Source organism: Indicator indicator, chromosome 8 (assembly GCF_027791375.1).
Source record: "Indicator indicator isolate 239-I01 chromosome 8, UM_Iind_1.1, whole genome shotgun sequence".
In the NCBI taxonomy this organism is placed as follows: Eukaryota; Metazoa; Chordata; class Aves; order Piciformes; family Indicatoridae; genus Indicator; species Indicator indicator.
In genome coordinates this window covers 6,862,074-6,880,311 of record NC_072017.1, presented here as the reverse complement: position 1 = coordinate 6,880,311, position 18,238 = coordinate 6,862,074, and the positions used below count along the sequence as shown (strand labels likewise).

At 37.5% G+C, this 18,238-nt stretch overlaps 1 protein-coding gene across 1 annotated transcript in view; it reads left to right on the top strand.

The window, feature by feature from the left end:
• WDR19 (WD repeat domain 19) overlaps nt 1-18,238 on the top strand; it is a 31,790-nt gene that overhangs the window by 6,396 nt on the left and 7,156 nt on the right. The window contains exons 6-24 of the mRNA XM_054383286.1: nt 985-1,157; nt 1,264-1,378; nt 1,888-1,994; nt 2,389-2,511; nt 2,715-2,864; nt 3,760-3,907; nt 4,502-4,706; nt 5,236-5,395; nt 5,625-5,735; nt 6,013-6,122; nt 7,447-7,504; nt 8,264-8,404; nt 8,502-8,584; nt 10,491-10,574; nt 11,722-11,868; nt 12,286-12,410; nt 13,777-13,889; nt 14,829-14,897; nt 15,418-15,495. Of these exons, the coding sequence (XP_054239261.1) occupies nt 985-1,157; nt 1,264-1,378; nt 1,888-1,994; nt 2,389-2,511; nt 2,715-2,864; nt 3,760-3,907; nt 4,502-4,706; nt 5,236-5,395; nt 5,625-5,735; nt 6,013-6,122; nt 7,447-7,504; nt 8,264-8,404; nt 8,502-8,584; nt 10,491-10,574; nt 11,722-11,868; nt 12,286-12,410; nt 13,777-13,889; nt 14,829-14,897; nt 15,418-15,495 (2,300 nt within the window). The remainder of the gene's footprint in view (nt 1-984; nt 1,158-1,263; nt 1,379-1,887; nt 1,995-2,388; nt 2,512-2,714; nt 2,865-3,759; nt 3,908-4,501; nt 4,707-5,235; nt 5,396-5,624; nt 5,736-6,012; nt 6,123-7,446; nt 7,505-8,263; nt 8,405-8,501; nt 8,585-10,490; nt 10,575-11,721; nt 11,869-12,285; nt 12,411-13,776; nt 13,890-14,828; nt 14,898-15,417; nt 15,496-18,238) is intronic.

Here is an 18,238-nt window from a genome sequence, read left to right as displayed (position 1 = left end):
TTTGTCTTTCCCAACTTGTGTTGATTAGGTGACCCATACCAAAATGGGTACATGTTTTATTTTATCTCTTCAAAATGTAGAGAAGTACAGCTCTCAGAATATTTGATCAATTACTGTTTTGGGCTTTTGAATCTGGAGTGCAGTATATTCAGATTACTAAAATAATAATTACAAACAGAGAGTTGGGGTTGTTCAGTCTGGAGAAGAGAAGGCTCCAGGAAGACCTTCTTGTGGCCTTTCAGTGGTTAAAGGGGCCAGCCAGAAAGATGGGGACAGGCTTTTTAGCAGGGCCTGTTTTGACAGGTCAAAGGGTGATGGGTTTAAAATAGAAGAGGGAGGTTCAGACTAGAAGGAGGAAGACATTTTTGCTGTTCCAGGTTGCCCAGAGAGGTGGTAGATGCCCCATCCCTGGAACCATTCAAGGCCAGGATGGACCCCGGGGCTCTGAGCAACCTTCTCTAGTTGCATATGTCCCTGCTCACTGCACAGGGGTTTGACTAGGCAACCTTTAAAGGTCTCTTCCAACCCAAACTGGTCTATGACTCTATGACTTAACTGGTTTCTGCGTCTTTCCATGGTGGTTTTTTGGTGGGTTTTCTGTTTTGCAGCACCCCTTGTACTGACATACATGATAGTTAATCTGTTCTCATCCTGATATACAGCAGTTATGCCTGTGGTTTCCAGAACATTGTTACAAGACTATCCTCTTGGGTAATGAGTTGCCATCATAATCTCCTCTTGTAGTGTCTGTAAAAACTTCAGGGTTTTTTAAGTCTTCACTCTTAAAATACTAATTTAGTAAATTATGAATTTGGTTTGAATTTAATACATTTAATCTTGGAGTTACATTAATTGGTAATGTTTGAGTATGTATTTTCCTAGATGTGAATTCCAATTTCATGTTTTAAAGCAAAATAATTGTTTATTGGTTTCAATAGCTAAAGGATTTTTATTTTTTTCTGCAAAAACTCATGAATGTTTTAGGTGTAGATCAGCTGGCTTGGACAGATGATGGACAGTTGTTGGCACTATCTACACAAAGAGGATCCCTCCACATTTTCTTGACAAAGCTTCCAATCCTTGGAGATGCTTGTGGCACACGGATTGCATACCTCACTTCTCTCCTTGAAGTCACTATAGCCAACCATGTGGAGCAAGTATGAGGATCTCTTGCTTTTAATTTAGCTATAAGTAAAGTTATTATTAACAGTAAATTAAATTGGTTTGGTTTGGGTTTTGGTGTTGTGTTGTTTTGTTTTCCAGGAGGAACCAGTCACAGTCTCTGTTGAAGTAGAGCCCAGTTTTGTTGCTATTGGTGTTTATCATTTGGCTGTAGGAATGAACAATCGAGCTTGGTTTTATGGACTTGGAGTGAACAGTAAGCATAAATTTAGTTTTCTTAAAACTACTCCATTATTGTTTCTTATTTTACAAATTGGGTGGTGTGTTTAGCAATTCTGAACATTCCACAGTGTACAACAACAACTTGAATTGCCATATGGTATTGTTAGGACTGGATAGTGATCTTCACAAACCGAAGCAGTTATGACAAGGTGTTGTAAGAGTAACAGAGATACAACTTCAGGTTCAAGGTAATGAAATGCAAGATGTTTCTCTTCTGTTTTTTATTTTTTTGTCAGATCATGTTGTTAACCAATGAAGGACCTTTAAGCTTTTAAAATATTATTGCACCATGCCTTTAAATAGTCTGGCAAACTACCTAGGGGCTATGCGATCAGAGGGTTTAAATTTTCAGTTTGGTATATGTTCTCTGACTGCTAAGAAAAAAATCCTCCTACATGCAACTGATCTCAGCTGTAAATTTAAATAAGTGAAGACACATACAAAAGTTAAATATTTTTTACCTTTTCTATTTGAATTTTTCAGATGTAAAAAAGCTTAAAGATGTGGAGTACCTGGGGACAGTAGCGAGTATGCGCCTTAATTCTGATTATGCTGCTGCTTTCTTTGAGGGTAAAGTCCAGTTGCATATGGTAAGATTGCTGGTAGTGCTGAACTAGAGTTGGTCTGAGCTGAGCAAGTTAATGTCATTTTTAAAAGGAGAGAAAATAGAGTCAGTTGATGGAGATAGAAATTCTTCAGAATGTTTTTGCTGGCTAATTAAAACAAAAAAGTTCCTTTAGACTTCATAAATAACAACCACCTAGTTTAGAACAGATTAATAAAATATGTTTTCTTGGAAACTATTTAACTAGTTTTATTCTTAAAGTTTCTGTGGGCAAGCGACAGAGGCAGATGCTGGGTTTTTAAGGAATGAACATGCAAGTTTGTTTTCATCTCATTTCTTTCCAGTCTGATACAGGCAAGACTGTGACACATGGTTGTTAACAGTGAAGTTTTTCAGTTCAGTCTCTTCTTTGCATTTAGATAGAAAGTGAAGGTTTGGATTCTCAGGAAGAACGAGAAACTCGTCTCTTCCCAGCAGATGATGATAAATACAGAATTTTGTGTCATGCTTTAACTAATGACTTCCTCATATATGGTACAGATGTGAGTATTATTTCTGTTTTTAAAGACCATTTCAGCTGGAATATATTTCTATCTGAGTTATTTGGTTTGTTGCTCATCCTTTTAGCAAAAAAAACCCATAATTGTGCTCCTGAGCAGTTTACAGTGGATTATTTTCTATGCAAGATCTTACCCTTTTGCGCTTACTGATGTCACTATTGGTTTTTCCTGTTATTTCTCATCAGACTGGAGTTATTCATTATTTCTACATAGAAGACTGGCAGTATGTGAATGAGTATCGGCATTCTGTCAGTGTAAGGAAAATTTTTCCAGATCCCAGTGGAACCAGATTGGCTTTCATAGATGACAAAAGTGATGGCTTTGTCTACTGCCCAGTAAGTCAGTATGGGATAGCCATGCAAGTATATTAAAAGCAGGCTTGGAGGCCTGTGCTAGTTTAACACAGCCTTTTCCCTATAACACAGAAAAAGCCTCTGGGTTGAGATAAAAGAGTTGAGATAAGATTTTACTGAATAAATGAGATAATAAGAATACAATGCACAATTACCTTAGCCTATTTGCTGCTTTCTGCTGTGCTGTTTCTGCAAGTGAGTTAAAAACCCAAGCCAGGGAGCTACTCCCCCATCCCTCCCTGTCCCACTGCCATCTCAGCAACCAGAACAGGAAACCTCCCATGCTACAATCTGACCTTCAAGCCCTGTAATACTGTGCTTCAGCCAGCACTTTCATTTTGCAGGTGGCATGAGGCAGGGTGGTTCTGAGTAACATCAGCAAATATTCATCTTAACCCATGACAAGAATGAAGAGGCTTTTGTCACTCCACCATGTTAGGCTTGAAGAAATTTTCCAGGAGGCTTGAAGATAAATGTATGGCCATGTAAAGAAATAAAATCGGTCATACTAGTTGAGGACAATTTTAATTCACTAAATGCCCAATCAGTAATTTTCAGAAGCCTATGTGTTTGTGTGTTCAAATACAGGTATTTTTGCCTATTAACAAACAGTTTCACTGCCCTTCCCCATGCCTTTTTTTTTTTTACCTAAGAAAATTAAATAATTGATAAAAAGGCCATTTTCTCAATTTATTTCCATTCTGAATTAAACTATTGTGTTATTCAGAGTCGCTGCTTACAAGGAAACATTTTCTTAATACAATTTTCATACTTCACTATTTATATTCCTATTTTTAATTTTAATTGTAACCAGGATGAATATTAAGTTCATTTCTTTATTCACTTGCTAGTAATTGTACTTTTGCATTATTTACAGGCAAATGATAGATTATACGAGATTCCAAACTTCTCACCAACTATTAAAGGAATCCTGTGGGAAAACTGGCCAATGGATAAAGGGGTTTTTGTTGCTTTTGATGATGATAAAGTGTACACTTATGTTTTTCATAAGGATGCCATTCAAGGTATGGTAAATGCTTTTATAAACTTAGTATTTCAGTTAATAAAGTAAAACACTTTCTGAGTCTTCATTTGTCTTAAATACTTTTGTAACTGCATATAAAAATAAATGGTGTTGGAGAAGTTTTGAAGTTCAGCTGATGTGAATAGAAAAGTGGTTGTTTTGTAGGTTTCTCTGTAAAGCTCCGGGGAGACATTTTAGTCTTAATTCTCTAAGCTTCTTGCTATTTCCATCTTTCCTCTGAAATTTACACAGTGTGTTTCAACTCTATTTTTAAATGCTCATGAGAAAGTCTTAGGATCAGGGTGACATCATAATCACTTGCACTGTTAACCCAAACTGTAATCTTAGCAATTTCTCTATCTGTGACAGAGGAACATGAAAAAAATTACCTAGAAATATCTGGAAAATTATCTTGCTAGTTTAGAAGATCTAAGTTCTGTCTATGTACTGAAAAATATGCCTTGTACTGTAGATGGTGACTACCAGAACTAGAGACCTGAATTACATTATATTAGCTGTGGTATTTGATATACTTTTTACCATGCAGGAATTTTTTAAAGTGTTGTCTTCTCTTCTTTCTGATCTTTCAATCTAGGATCAAAGATTATTTTGGCAGGTGGCACAGAAGTCCCCTTTTCCCATAAACCTTTGCTGTTGTATAATGGAGAATTAACTTGTCAGACTCAGAGTGGAAAAACAAACAGTATCTGTCTCAGCACTCACAGTTTCCTTGGCAATCTAAAAGACTTTGGACCTAAAGAGCTGACACGAATGCTTACTCAGACTTTAATGTTGAAAAGGTACATCTGTGGTTTAATTATTTTGTGTAAATTGTTTTCTGCTGTGCTTGTCTCAATACAGCATATCATGGTGATTTAAAAATGTCATGCTGAATGTTGATAAATTAGATTGTTCAGACAGCTACATGGACTCATGGATCAAAGTAAGTGACCCAGAGGTGATTTATTTGATTTTCCACTGTCAAGTAAAACAGAAATGATTTTTTCGAGACTGATTTGAGGTTCTGTGACAGTGGCTCTTCCAAAACTACCTGAAGGTGCTTCTTGCATACTCCCCTCCCACCTAAATGAAGACATGCAGAATCAGTATGATGGAGAGAATGCCAGAATAGGGCAAGCAGATAGTTTCCTGCAAAAGCGTGATACAAACAGAATTGTAAATTTTGTGTTTCTGTTTTTCCTTTCTTCCTGACACATCTCTCTCCATGGCTTACAAGTAAATGCTTTTTGTAATATTAGGAAGGACAGTGTTGAGAGGAAATTTTATGTACAAGTACTACTAGTTTTCAGTGTGTTTTACCTTCTATAGATTTTCTGAAGCATGGGAGGTGTGCAGGCTTCTGAATGACAAGTCTGGTTGGAATGAGCTGGCCAAAGCTTGCTTGCATCACATGGAGGTGGACTTTGCAATACGAGTTTATCGGACTTCTGGTAATGCTGGGATGGTGATGTCACTGGAGCAAATAAAGGTAAAATAGAAAGTCCTTTTTGAGTTAGGAAATACGGTGATTTATTCTTCTTGAAGAATTGCAGAATTCTTATTTTGTGGGCATTTTGCTGTTTTTTAAATAGAATGTGAATTGTTCACAAGAGGGTTAATCGTTTGTTTTCCTGTGCTTACTAGATAATGGCACTTACAATATTTATCTTTTTTTTTCTTTTTGGACTACTTTTGCACCTCTTCTGTCTTTTTTGCAGGGGATAGAAGACCGCAACCTTTTAGCAGGACATCTCGCCATGTTCACTAATGATTTTAATCTGGCTCAGGACTTATATCTAGCATCCTCCTGTCCTATTGCTGCACTTGAGGTATTCATTGAAGCTGTGTAATTTTTTTTTTTTCCTGAGGTTTTCATCTCCACCTTAATGTGGGAATATTTCACACTCTGATTATTCTGCCCTTTTATGGTTTTGTTCTTGCCACTACGTGACTGACAGGCATTCCTTTAGGATGAACATCTCACCAATTGTCTGAATCTTTCTAGAACACTACCCCTGAATTTGTATATAGAATAATGTAAAGGTTATATTAGAATACAGAATTTGATACTTGCACCAGCAAATGTTTACTGTTCTTTGTTAACAGATGAGAAAAGACTTGCAGCACTGGGACAGTGCACTTCAGCTGGCTAAACGTTTGGCCCCAGACCAAATCCCTTTCATATCAAAGGAATATGCAGCACAGCTGGAATTCACGTAAGTTCTCCTGCAAAGTGGCACTACAAGAATGTTAAACCAAGTAGAATGTAGAATTCAGATCCTTCACCTGAGAGGATTCTCTGAGATCTTGCATCTATAGTGTAGGGAAGTGTAGTTCTGTAAGGAATACTTAATGCTAGAGACATATATTGGCAAATAATAGTTGGTTTTGATTTCAGTATATCTGGGCTCTTTGCAACTGGTAACTCTGCTATATAGTAATATCATCTACTAAATAAATTGCTGCAGGCAAGTGCTTGGAAAACACAGAGTTCTCGCTCTTTAACAGTTCTTACGTTGGATGAAAGCCTTTTGCCAGTCTTCAAATACCCAGTAGCCTTCAGTTTCTTACAGATTTTAGGCAGAGAAGTGTTAAATTTGAAGGCTGCCAGTCCCTGAAAGAGAGAAGATATTAACTATTCACCGTGATTTTGAAGTGTATTTTGTAGTTAATTATTCCTAGATGAAACCTGATCTCATTAACATCTAAACCAAGAAGAAAAACTATCTCTTAAGAGTTTTTAGACAGCTTCTTCCCCCTGGCACTCAGGATACTTGTTGATCACAGAAAGGAAGGAACAGAAGCAGCTGAAGCTATGCAGCCATCTGTAATTTTTTTTTAGTGTACTTAATGAAACAGGGGGAAAAAGGTGCTTTTTTATGTTGCTAAAATTTCTAAGTAATTTTGGAAGGGTATTTTCATTAATCTGCCAGAAAAATGTAGATGTAGAAATAAGATTTTTGAGGTGTATTTTGCAGATAGATGTTCTGCCTGCTTATCAGGGGAGGTTTATTGATCTCAGTATGGCAGAACTGAGAGGGGGACTGCTTCTTTGTCCATCTTTTGCATACTTTGCATGTTTGCATGGAGTCATTATGCCTAAAGCCATCTCTTCTAGGCTGAGGAAGCCGGGGATGCTCAGCCCAGGGACATTATAGCTGCCTTCCAGTACCCGAAGGGATGCTACAGGAAGGCTGGAGAGGGATTTATTGTAAGGGTGTCTAGTAATAGTCCTATCACTAGACCCTTGCAAGGGGGAATAGTTTTAAGATGAAGGAGAGTAGGTTCAGACTGGATCTTAGGAAGAAGTATCAGGGTGGTTGGACTCTGGAATGGGCTGCCCAGGGAGTCTGTGTATGCCTCCTCCCTGGAGGTGTTTAAGGCCAGGTTGGATGAGGCCTTGAGCAGCCAAGTCTAGTTGAGAGGCATCCCTGCCCATGGCAGGGAGGTTTGAGTAGACCCTAAAGTCCCTTCCAGCCTAAGCCATTCTGTGATTCCTTTCAAAAATAGTCTTCCGTATAACTTCCACTTTTCTTTTAGGGGTGATTATGTTAATGCCCTGGCACATTATGAGAAGGGAATCACTGGAAACAATAAGGTAATTCCTTTCTAGTAGTGACAGCATACTACACATTAAGTTGTCATGTTGCAGACTCATTTTAATTCAGATTTATTTTTTATCTGCAGGCTAAATTTAGACACTTAATAGACATTCAAACGACAGAGAAAATATTGGTAGAATTTTCATGGTTATAAAAAAAAAATCATAATTATTCCTTCTGTTCTTTACTGAATTGTTATATATATAAATACAAGCAGATAAGAAGACCATCAGTAAATCCTCCCTTATTCTGGCATTATTTCCACTAATATTTCCAAAATGTCTCTTTTGAAGCAGACTAAGTGATAATAGGGAAACACAGAGGAGGAAATAGCAATGTTTTCTGAATTCAAATGATTTGGTTTATGAAACATCAGTGGCTTTAACACCTTTAAAAAAAAATAAATAAAGAAGTATCCTGCATGTAGTTTCTCTTTTCTCTGCTGTTGGATTTGGAGGAAGAGGAGAGAAGTACTGATGTGTCTGTAAAAGACTCTTCTCATGCATGCCTGTTATGGACAGATCAAATAAAATATAAAAATTAAAGACAAAGCTTAAGAAGAAAACTAAGCCAAGTTCTTCCAAATAAGTGACAGCTGCACCTAGGCAAGAATTTTGTGACCAAAGTGGATTTAACTAAATCCATGTAATGTTTTGTTAATTCATTTTAGTGCTTAGTTACTGTGGCTTTTATGACCTGCTATTTCTGATGTATAATGTATAACTACTGCTTTTCATTCCCTTGCCCAGTACCAGGAACATGATGAAGCTTGCCTTGCCGGGGTGGCTCAGATGTCCATTCGGATGGGAGACATCCGGCGAGGGGTGAACCAGGCCATTAAACATCCCAGCAGGTTACTCAAAAGAGACTGTGGAGCTATTCTGGAGAGTATGAAGGTATTCCAAAGACTTAACCAAACTCAGGCTGAATATGTGAATTCATTATTTTAATCTTCACGTAGAAATGATACTTTAACAATTTCCAATATTGTAGCAATTTTCAGAAGCTGCTCAGCTGTATGAAAAGGGCCAGTATTATGACAAGGCAGCATCAGTGTACATCAGATGTAAAAATTGGTAAGTACAGATAGCAGGGGGGGTGTTGTCCCTTCAGAGGACTTCTCTGCTGCTCTTTGTTAAGAAATTATTCTCTGAAGAGAGAAGAAATTACTCTCATTAATTACATTTCCTTGATTTTTTTTTTTTTTGTTCCTTCCTCCAGGCTTAAACAAGAACAGTGTCCTCTTAGAAACTTATGGGGTTTTAAATACAGTATTCCTGTAAATGAGACATAGTCTTCCTTTTTTCTCTCTCTTTTTTTTTTTTGTGTTCTGTTTCAAGTTACTTGCAGTTTCCAGTCCTCTCTGTGTGTGCGGTTGCACAGACATGCACTGAATGTAGTAATTTAATTTCTGTAGTTGCTGTTCAATTCATTAAATGTCTTCAGTTATAAAATACATAGCTGAGACTGAATACTCAGACTGTTGGAAATGATTCTTAAGTTGCTGGCTCAAGTGGAGTATGTATCACAGAATCAGAATCACAGGATTGTGGGGGTTGGAAGGGACCTCCAGAGATCATCTAGTCCAACCCCACTGCTGAAGTATCAAGAGTAGTCAAAATTACTGGCATTATGTTTACTACCTGTTTTATTTTTAAAGTGAATTTGATTATTGTCAAGTTTCCATTGGAAAAAATACAAATTACTTGAAGGTTTAAGGGCTTAATTCTTGCCTAATTATATTTTAGTAACTTTTAATATTAGGAATTGATCAGAAAGACCACTCCTCTCTGCAAGTGCTCTAAAATTAGGTTGGAATATTATGTTAATTTATTAAGGATAATTTTTGCATCAGAGAAGTGGCATTGGAATCAGAACAGACCAAGAGAACACTTTAAGCAGGGTAATTTACATATGATAGACTTGATTTGTGAAGTGGGAGTGCAAGCTTTGTTTAGCAGAAGGAGGTCCAGTCTGGGAAGTGCTCTACCTTTTAGGCAGAGGTGAGATTTAGGGTCAGCCTGTCTCCAGTCTCTCCTATCCTTTGTCTTGAAAGCCCCACTGCTTAGCTTGCTGGCTTTTATAGATTGTATCACTGTGTGCAGCTGCTGAAGCTAGATTTATGGCAGGACTGACAGACCTCTGCATTCCTCCACATTCTGCTGTTGTGGATGTTTTCACTCAAGAGTCTGATTCTGACTTCCTAGAGTCCTCTGTACAACCTCTGGTCTTTAAGCACACAATCACTGGAGTCATCACTACCACACCTTTACTGGTGTGCTTGTGGACTCTTCTGCACATTCTTTCAGATTCCAAGTTTAACACTGTGCTGCCTCTATAGATTAATTAGAGACTACCAGAGGTAGAAATGGTTGGTCTGACACTTCTTCAGACACTTCCTTCCAGTATTTGAAGGGGGCTACAGGAGACCTATAGAGAGAGGGAGTTTTGATGAAGGTATGGAGTGACAGGATGAGGTGTAGTGGCTTCAAAGGGAAAGAAGATGGATTTAAGTTAGACATTAGGAAGAAATTTTTCTCCATCAGGATGTGGAGGCACTGGAACAGGTTGCCCAGTGAAGTTCTGGAGGCTCTAAGCCCCAAGTTGTTGAAAGCCAGGTTGCATGGAGCCGTCAGCAAGGTGGTCTAGTAGGAGGTGCCCCAGCCCATAGCAGCGGGGTTGGAACTACATGATCTTTAAGGTCCCTTACAACCCAAACCATTCTGTGATTCTGTGCTCCCACATCTCACATTTAAAGAGAAGACACAGACCTTCTTTAAGCCTGTATGGTCATGAAGTAATTTCCAGTTCTTGCATTTATAGAGTTCAGCTTTTTGAAAACATTAAAGTGCCTTCAAAACTGACACATGATGTTCAGTTACTTCTTTTGTAGCCTCCTTTTCAGTGCCAGTATAAATATGTTTTACTGAAGCAAATATGAAACCAGATATCTATTAAACAACTATCATCTTGTCTTGCTAGGGCAAAAGTTGGTGAACTTCTTCCTCATGTTTCATCTCCAAAGATTCACCTACAATATGCAAAGGCCAAAGAAGCAGATGGCAGGTATGCTTGAATGCTTTTTTCCTTTTTTAAACATGTTACTGTTTTTGTAGTCTTTTTATAAAGATAAGAGACTTTAAATTTAGCATAAAATAGCCTTGTAGAAACATCTTCTGAAGTATGTAAAATTGAAGCGTTGTGCAAAGATTGGAAGCATAATGTAAGGACCTTCCACTAGTGTCAAAGAAGTGTTTCTAATTGATGGTTTTCCTGTCTAAGCATTAATATCTTTTTAACAAAGATCATGAAAGATTCTGAAGTACTGCACTCAAGGCAATATTCCACCTTGCAGAGTATTCAAGTTCAGTTTGTTTCTAACAACTCCTTAGCTGTGATTTCTAAAGATCATTCAAGGAGGAATAGTCACAAAAGAGAATTTTTCCTTCTAGAACCAAATTTCTGTTGCATCTTAATGGCTGCACTTACAAAGTACTGAATATGAAAGTATTGTCTGGCATGAAAACCCAAAATAGGATATATTTAATCACAGAATATAGTTTCTACAAGTCCTTATCTGAAAGTAAATGTGCTGCAGTGTGATACTTTATAATACGAAGCAGCAGCAGAGCTAAATGTTTGCCTTGAGACAAGAAAATGCTGTTTGTCAGCTGCCTAGTGAGAAGGAGAAGTTTCTTGATTTTCTTTACAGAACAGAAGTATGTTTTTTTAAAACTCTAAAGTTTTCATCTGTTTGGCTTTTATTGTTCTCTTGCTCCCAAGTGGTTTCATATGGAACTGATGGAACAGATGAACTGCTTTTAAAGTATACTGGTCAAAACAGATGCTGGCAGAGTAGGTCAAAAATAATTTTGTGCCAGACATTTTTCTGTGATCTCTGCCTTTCATCTCACACAAGAAACTCTCTTCTAGTAGGAGGTGTCCCTGCCCATTGCACAGGGGTTGGAACTAGATGATCTTTAAAGTTCCTTCCAATCCAAACCATTCTATGATGTAATAGAAAAAAACCATAGCAAACGCAAGGCTATCATATGCAAAGTGAAATGAAGGTGTCACAGAGTAACCTTTCAGAAATAAAGTACTGTATAGTTCCTTCTCACCATATGGTGAAAGTTAACAAGTTAATTATTAAATAAGTTAATAAATTATTATTAAAAGTTAGGAAAGCTGATGTGGGGCCATTATTTTGCAGGTACAAGGAAGCTGTGATAGCTTATGAGCATGCAAAGCAGTGGGACAGTGTAATTCGACTATATTTGGATCACCTTAATAATCCTGAAAAGGCTGTTACCATTGTGAGAGAAACACAATCTCTTGAGGGAGCAAAGATGGTGGCCAGGTACCAATCACATTCCACATGTTCAAAAAACAAAAGGGTGCAACAGGCCATTCCCTCTGGTGAAGCTTGTTAATGTATCAGACTGGTTATTGGGTGCTTGGCCAATAACTATTTATTTTCAGTTACTAATTTGAATTCTTTAAAATATGGATAGCTAAGGAGGTTTGTTTTGTTTTGTTTTTTTTTTTAAACTTTCTGATTAAAATCATATTAATCTGAAGCAATTAATGCAGACAATAATCAATGTTGCCTTGTTGTATTATTTACACTAAGTTAATTTTAGTAGCCTGCTAAAAATAATTGAAATATAAAATCAACTAGAAATGTGTGACACAAAATACACAATATTCCTAAAATATTTGGTGTATTCACTATCTTAATTAGCATAAAGGTTATTAATTTGTTCATTCTGGTTAGATTCTTTCTGCAGCTTGGGGACTATGGTTCTGCCATCCAGTTCCTGGTCATGTCCAAATGCAATAACGAAGCCTTCACGTTAGCTCAACAGCACAACAAGATGGAGATCTATGCTGATATCATCAGTGAGTATTCCAGGTTAACAGTTTGCTTGCAAGGTGTTTTGCTATTCTTATACATGGTTTAGACAGTTTGAAATCAAGATACAGGTTGTGGAGTTTTGTTTGCCAGCGTTTTCCGTACCCAGTCGTCATGGACAGGTTTGGCAATCTCAGGCCTATGGGCTAGGCTTTGCTTTCCACTTGGGTATCTCCCTTGGTCCTCAGTCTAGGTTGCTTTGCAGTCTTGCCTTTGCTAGAGCTTTTCTGTTTATCCATGGAGATAAAGCATTTGTCTAGACTAATCTCTTGTGTCTGTTGGGGAATCCCTTGCTTTGACCTTGATACAGATAACACTGCTTTTTCAAACCCAGGAATTGTACTGGTTCAGTTCTTGACTGTTATTTCCTTTTTTTTCTGTTTCATGGTTTCAGCTCCTTTCTTACATGTGTATGTCACTTGTCTTCCTTTTTTATCCCTTTAAAGCCCTTTGTGGCCTCCTTTTGTGTCAGTGAGAGGCAAAAATGAGACCTTACTAGGAAGTTTTTATCTCAGGCCATTACCAGTTAGTGACCAGCTTGTCCATTTGCAGTAAATGTTAGATTTTTCACCTGTGCCAGGTACCATCTTTGTGGAAACAGTTCCATAAAGGTATCTACAGAATTGTCTTATATTTTCAATTTAGCTCTCCCTTTAAAAAATGTATTCTTGTTATAAAAGTTCTAAACACTTGGCAACAGCTAGCTTAGTGATGTACTGTTGCAGCTGCCTGTCAAGGTGGCCACTATCGTTCTGCTGCTCCTCCAATGCTCTCTTCCTTCTCTCTATCCCAAATCTCAAATTTAATCTAAGTGGGTGGGAAAAGGGTTTAAAACTAACTTTTGAGTAGTGGCTGTCTTTAGTTTAGATGTTTACAGTAAAATGGAGTCTTGATTAGAAGACTTAAGTCATATTCCCTGTTGCCACATGGTTACATTGGTCCTGATATCCTTGCTCTGTGGGATAGAGGTACACTCACTTATTCTGGAACTGTGAAAATAATTCAGGTAATACTCTAATAATCACTCACTGTGTTTTATTGTTGCTGGAAGAAATTCATTAGTAGGCCACAGTTAGGCCATTTTATTATGTCTGTTAAAAAACCAGAATTCTCATTTTGGTGTAAAACCTATGCAAACAATAAGGAGCTAATAATGCAGTGAAATGATGTCTGACATTTAGTCTGATTAAATAGGAAAAATACATGTAAGGCAAAATTTGAGTCTAGCTGGCTTTGATTTTCTTTGAATGTCAGTAGGAAAAAAACCTATAGAATAGGAGTTTGTTCCTTTGGTAAGGTCTATATCTTAATTAGTAAGCATACTCAGCTATTCTTGCTCTCTCTCTGTGGCAGGTTCTGAAAGTACCACAAATGAAGATTATCAGAGCATTGCACTGTATTTTGAAGGAGAAAAGAAACATTTTCAGGCTGGAAAATTTTTCTTGCTGTGTGGTCAGTATGGACGGGTGAGTACTCAAAGGATAAGCCAGTGATAGGCAAACCTTCACAGAAACTGTTCAAAATGCAGTACTTCAAAATCAGGGAAGTTCATAGTAGAATTTAGATGCCCAAAATCATGAGATACTAACAAAGTGTAAAAAAATACAGGTAAACTACATTGTATTCTCTGGATTACACTACCTTGCACAGAACTTTTTTGTAGCAGTAGAGGCTCCAAGCAGATCAATGATTCACTGCTCTCAATGAATTTCTAAATTTCATAAACACAGAAGCAGAATTTATTCTCTTTTATTAGCTTGACCAATGCCAACTTGGCTGCTCCTTAATTAATTCCTGTAAAACTGTAGCATGCCCTGACTTAAAACTTTTGCTTTTAATAAAGGAAATACTTTCATTAAAGTATGGTGATTGACACATTTCCTTTTGATAGTTACAAATCAGTGCTTATTGAATGTTTTACTTCTGCATACTGACCAAAGACCAGAAGGTATTACAGCCATTGTAGGTGATCACTTCTTCAGGTGGGGCATAGAGGGGTGTCCAGTGGCACACTGATGCTTCTCACCATGTTGTTGTGCACATATTTCACAGTTAGGTGAAGGTACCCACCAGAACTTGACAAAGACTCAACTCTTCTTTCTTAGAATTATATAGAATCGTTGTGGTTGGAAAAGACCTTTAAGATCATCATGTCCAACCGTTACCTAACTCCACTGTTGCTAAATCACATTGGTTAACCCTGTGCTAAACCAAACTTCTTGCAGGAGTATTTGTAAGAGCAGCTATTGCCTCTATAGCGTATGTGGTTATCCTTACGGCTGTAAAATACAGGCAAGGTAAGCAGTCAGTGTGCCACTCGTCTGACAAGATACAAATAACTTGATAAAAATCAGGAAAATGTTCATTTCTTGTGCCTCAGATTTAACTTTTCTGCATTATTTCAGGCATTGAAGCACTTCATGGAAAGTCCAAGCACAGAAGATAACTTGGCTATAGAAATGGCAATTGAAACAGTAAGCAACATTGACACAAACAATTCTTGGTCTTTTCAAGAAGTTTACCTTCAGTACTGTCACGTTTTCCTAGCATCTATGAGGTGTTGGGACAGATTGCAAATAGAAGGAAAACTGTATCAGTGAAGGTGATACCTAAACATTTAAAAAGCAGGATAAATTAATACTGACACCAGAGTTATTTCAGTCTTCAAAGGAGGGTTTATGAATTCATGCAGATCTTGGTGGTTGTGTGTCAGAAACAGCTGAGTTTGGAATTTTCCATTTTAACAGCATCCATCTGTGATTTTTCAGTTCTGCTGATCTTTTCAATCTGCACACTGTAATTGTGAGAGGTCAGTATGCCTCCATTCTTGCTCTGTGTCACAGAACCACAGTATTGTTAGGACTGGAAGAAGCTCTGAAGGGTATCTCATCTAACTCCCCTGCTCAAGGAGGGCCACCTAATGTGTTCTTATGGAATGTTTTCTTGTAAGTAGTTTCTTTTCACATCATAATTTCTTCTGTCTTCATTTAATAGGTGGGACAGGCAAAAGATGAAGCCCTAACAAATCAGCTGATAGACTACCTTATGGGAGAGACTGATGGCATGCCCAAGGTAGGGGATTTGTGTCACTGCTGTTGTGTCACCGTGCTGTGCTGAAAGATCTTTTGACCTTACTTTGTTCTAAAATGTTTGGTAAGCAGAGACTGTTTTTTAGCTTGGCTACTTCAGGGGCAAGACTTCCATGATCGCTTCGAGTCATTCACCTAGTAACTTTGGTTTCAGAAAGACAAGTGACTGTCTTAGATGTCATCATCTTTCTCCAAGGTTATGAAAGGTATTGGACAGAGGAGATCCCAATTAACACTCATACTGAAAGAAAGAGACAAAAATTATCTGTTTGTTCATGCCAGCAACCTGCTGACTTTTGCCTTTCCCAGATGGATAGTCAGCTCATGTGTGCCTCAAGAGTAGCTACAGCTGTGTGGGGAGCTGGTCTAACTGCCTCAGTGAAAGAAATTAAAGTAGTAAATAAAAGATTAGGCTCTGGCCAGCCTGATCTAGTGTGGGGTGTCCCTGCCCATGGCAGGGGGGTTGGAACTAGATGATCCTTGTGGTCCCTTCCAACCCTGACTGATTCTATGAAGATGAAGGACAAAACCCTAAAGATAATCAGGCTACATTAGTTCCTGTATTCACACACAAACATATGACATAAAAAGTTGTGGACAGATTTTCCAAATTACCACCTCCCTGTTAATTTCTGGAGTGATTAATGACCATGTTTTCAAAATTAGCTTAGTCCAGAGCAACTCCAAAGTTTGCCACTGAGATTATTTGAAAATGAAAATAACCCCAAGGCTCCTCTATTTTATTTACTTCTTTATCTGTAATTTGAAATGTGAACATTAATAAATTCACAAGTGAAACAAAGTTGCACCAGAAAAGAAAGAAGCTGTTGGAGGCACAAGCAATGATGTAAGAAAAATTATTTCATATTTATGCTGAAAGCTGAGTGAAGAAAAACTGTAGAATCCAGTCTCTTCAAAAGCAGCAAAGCCATCTGGTTGAAGGAAGTGCATAGGGGTGGAGAAGGGAAGTGAGCTACAAAGTAATTTCCATAGTGAGGAGGTTCTGAAAGTTTTAGAAAACACTTAGAAATCTGATAAATGCCATAATTGTCATATTTAACATTGGTTTGATCTTCAGTGTAGAGCTTTCTTTTCCTTGTTTAAAAGCTCTCTCTTGTTCTTCTGAATGCTTTAATCCAATGTGCCATAGTCCCTCTCAGTGAGTAACAAAATTTTACTTTCTCAAATCATGCATATTTGTTTTTAAAATCTGCCTTAAAAAAAAGAACAACAATTCGTCTTTCTCCTTCTTATGCCATCCAGACAGTGGGCTTGCAATTATCAAGCAAATGGGATTGTTTTTAGAGAATAGTAGCTTTGATGTGGTGGTGTTTTTGCAAGGCTGACCTTCAAGTAGCCACAAAGCAGAAACTTGCTAATCCTCCAAGTATTGATCTGCAAGCCACAGCAGCCTTACAACTTTCAATCTTTCACAGTCAACAATGTGGCATTTTGGTGTTACCAAAATTATTATGCTTACCAAAATCATATCAAAGTACTGTCTAATTATAAACTATTTCTTAAATGTGTTCTGATGTCAGCTATTTTATTTGTTAGCTTTAAAAATCTTTCATTTGCTGTGTGTGTCCTTTTGTAATCTTTTATGGAGCATTAACTAGCAAGGTTCTGCTGTGTTCTGTGTGCGTAGGTACAACTGCTCTAGAAAGCAAAACTGAGCTAGTATCATGGCTATCAAACATTAAGATCAGTTAGATTGCAGTAACTGTTTCCAAAGACCTCAGGCGATGTGGTGTCAACTGACAATTCCTTCCTACCTTTATCTGACTTTTTAAATGGCTGACTTGAAAGGTAAGAATATGAAAGTAAAACCTGAGGCTAATTTTTATTAAATGTTTTCCATATTTTTCCTACATGGCTGCCATGTAAGCATTTCAGTGCATTATTTAAGTAAAATACAACATGGCAAGACCATATAAGATCACTTGCTGGGTCAGGATCCTTCTCCTCCTGCAACAGAAGAAAAGGGAGGAGCAGCCTGGATGAGGAGAAAGTGCAGCCTTCTGCTGTCATCAGTGGAATGGCCATCTGTGGTCATTAGGAGATGTCAGAAACTGGGAAGAATCACATCATAAACAACCCTGCATCCTAATTTTTGTTTTACCCCACTCAGGGAATTAGCAGTTTTCCTTTTTAAGGCACTGTAGAGTAGATAAGTAATATCCACTAATATCTGGTTATTTCATCATCCAGAGCTCTTTCATTCTTGTTTAATTATGGTTCTTAAGATGTTCAACCTTATGATGGTGTCTTACTTAAAAGTTCTGCTCCATCAGTAGTTTAAAAGTCAGTCCTTATGGTCACTTCATATTGCAAGTTAAAAAGACGAATTTGACTTGCTTTTTTTCTTTCTGTATGCCAGTCTGTCTCTCTTGCTTTTATTTCTGTCAATTTTCATCATTTTTCTTTCCTTGCTTCTCATGTAGGGAGTTAATCTTTGCAGTCATCTTCTTTGTAAGGCTTTACTTTTCATGTTTCTCCTTGTAAATGTTGCAGAAATGCTTTGGGTTTTTGCTAAGCTGTCTCTAAATCTACTAGTGCCTTTTTTTTTTTTCCTTCCTGATTTATGCATCAAAGTTGGAGTCATTATAAACAATATTTCAGTTTAATTTAATCTTGATTTACTAATTAAAAGGTTTTCATATACAAATATCACTTTTTAGCAATCCCACTTAAGAAATCTCTGCTAAAAATCTAAAATAGTGACA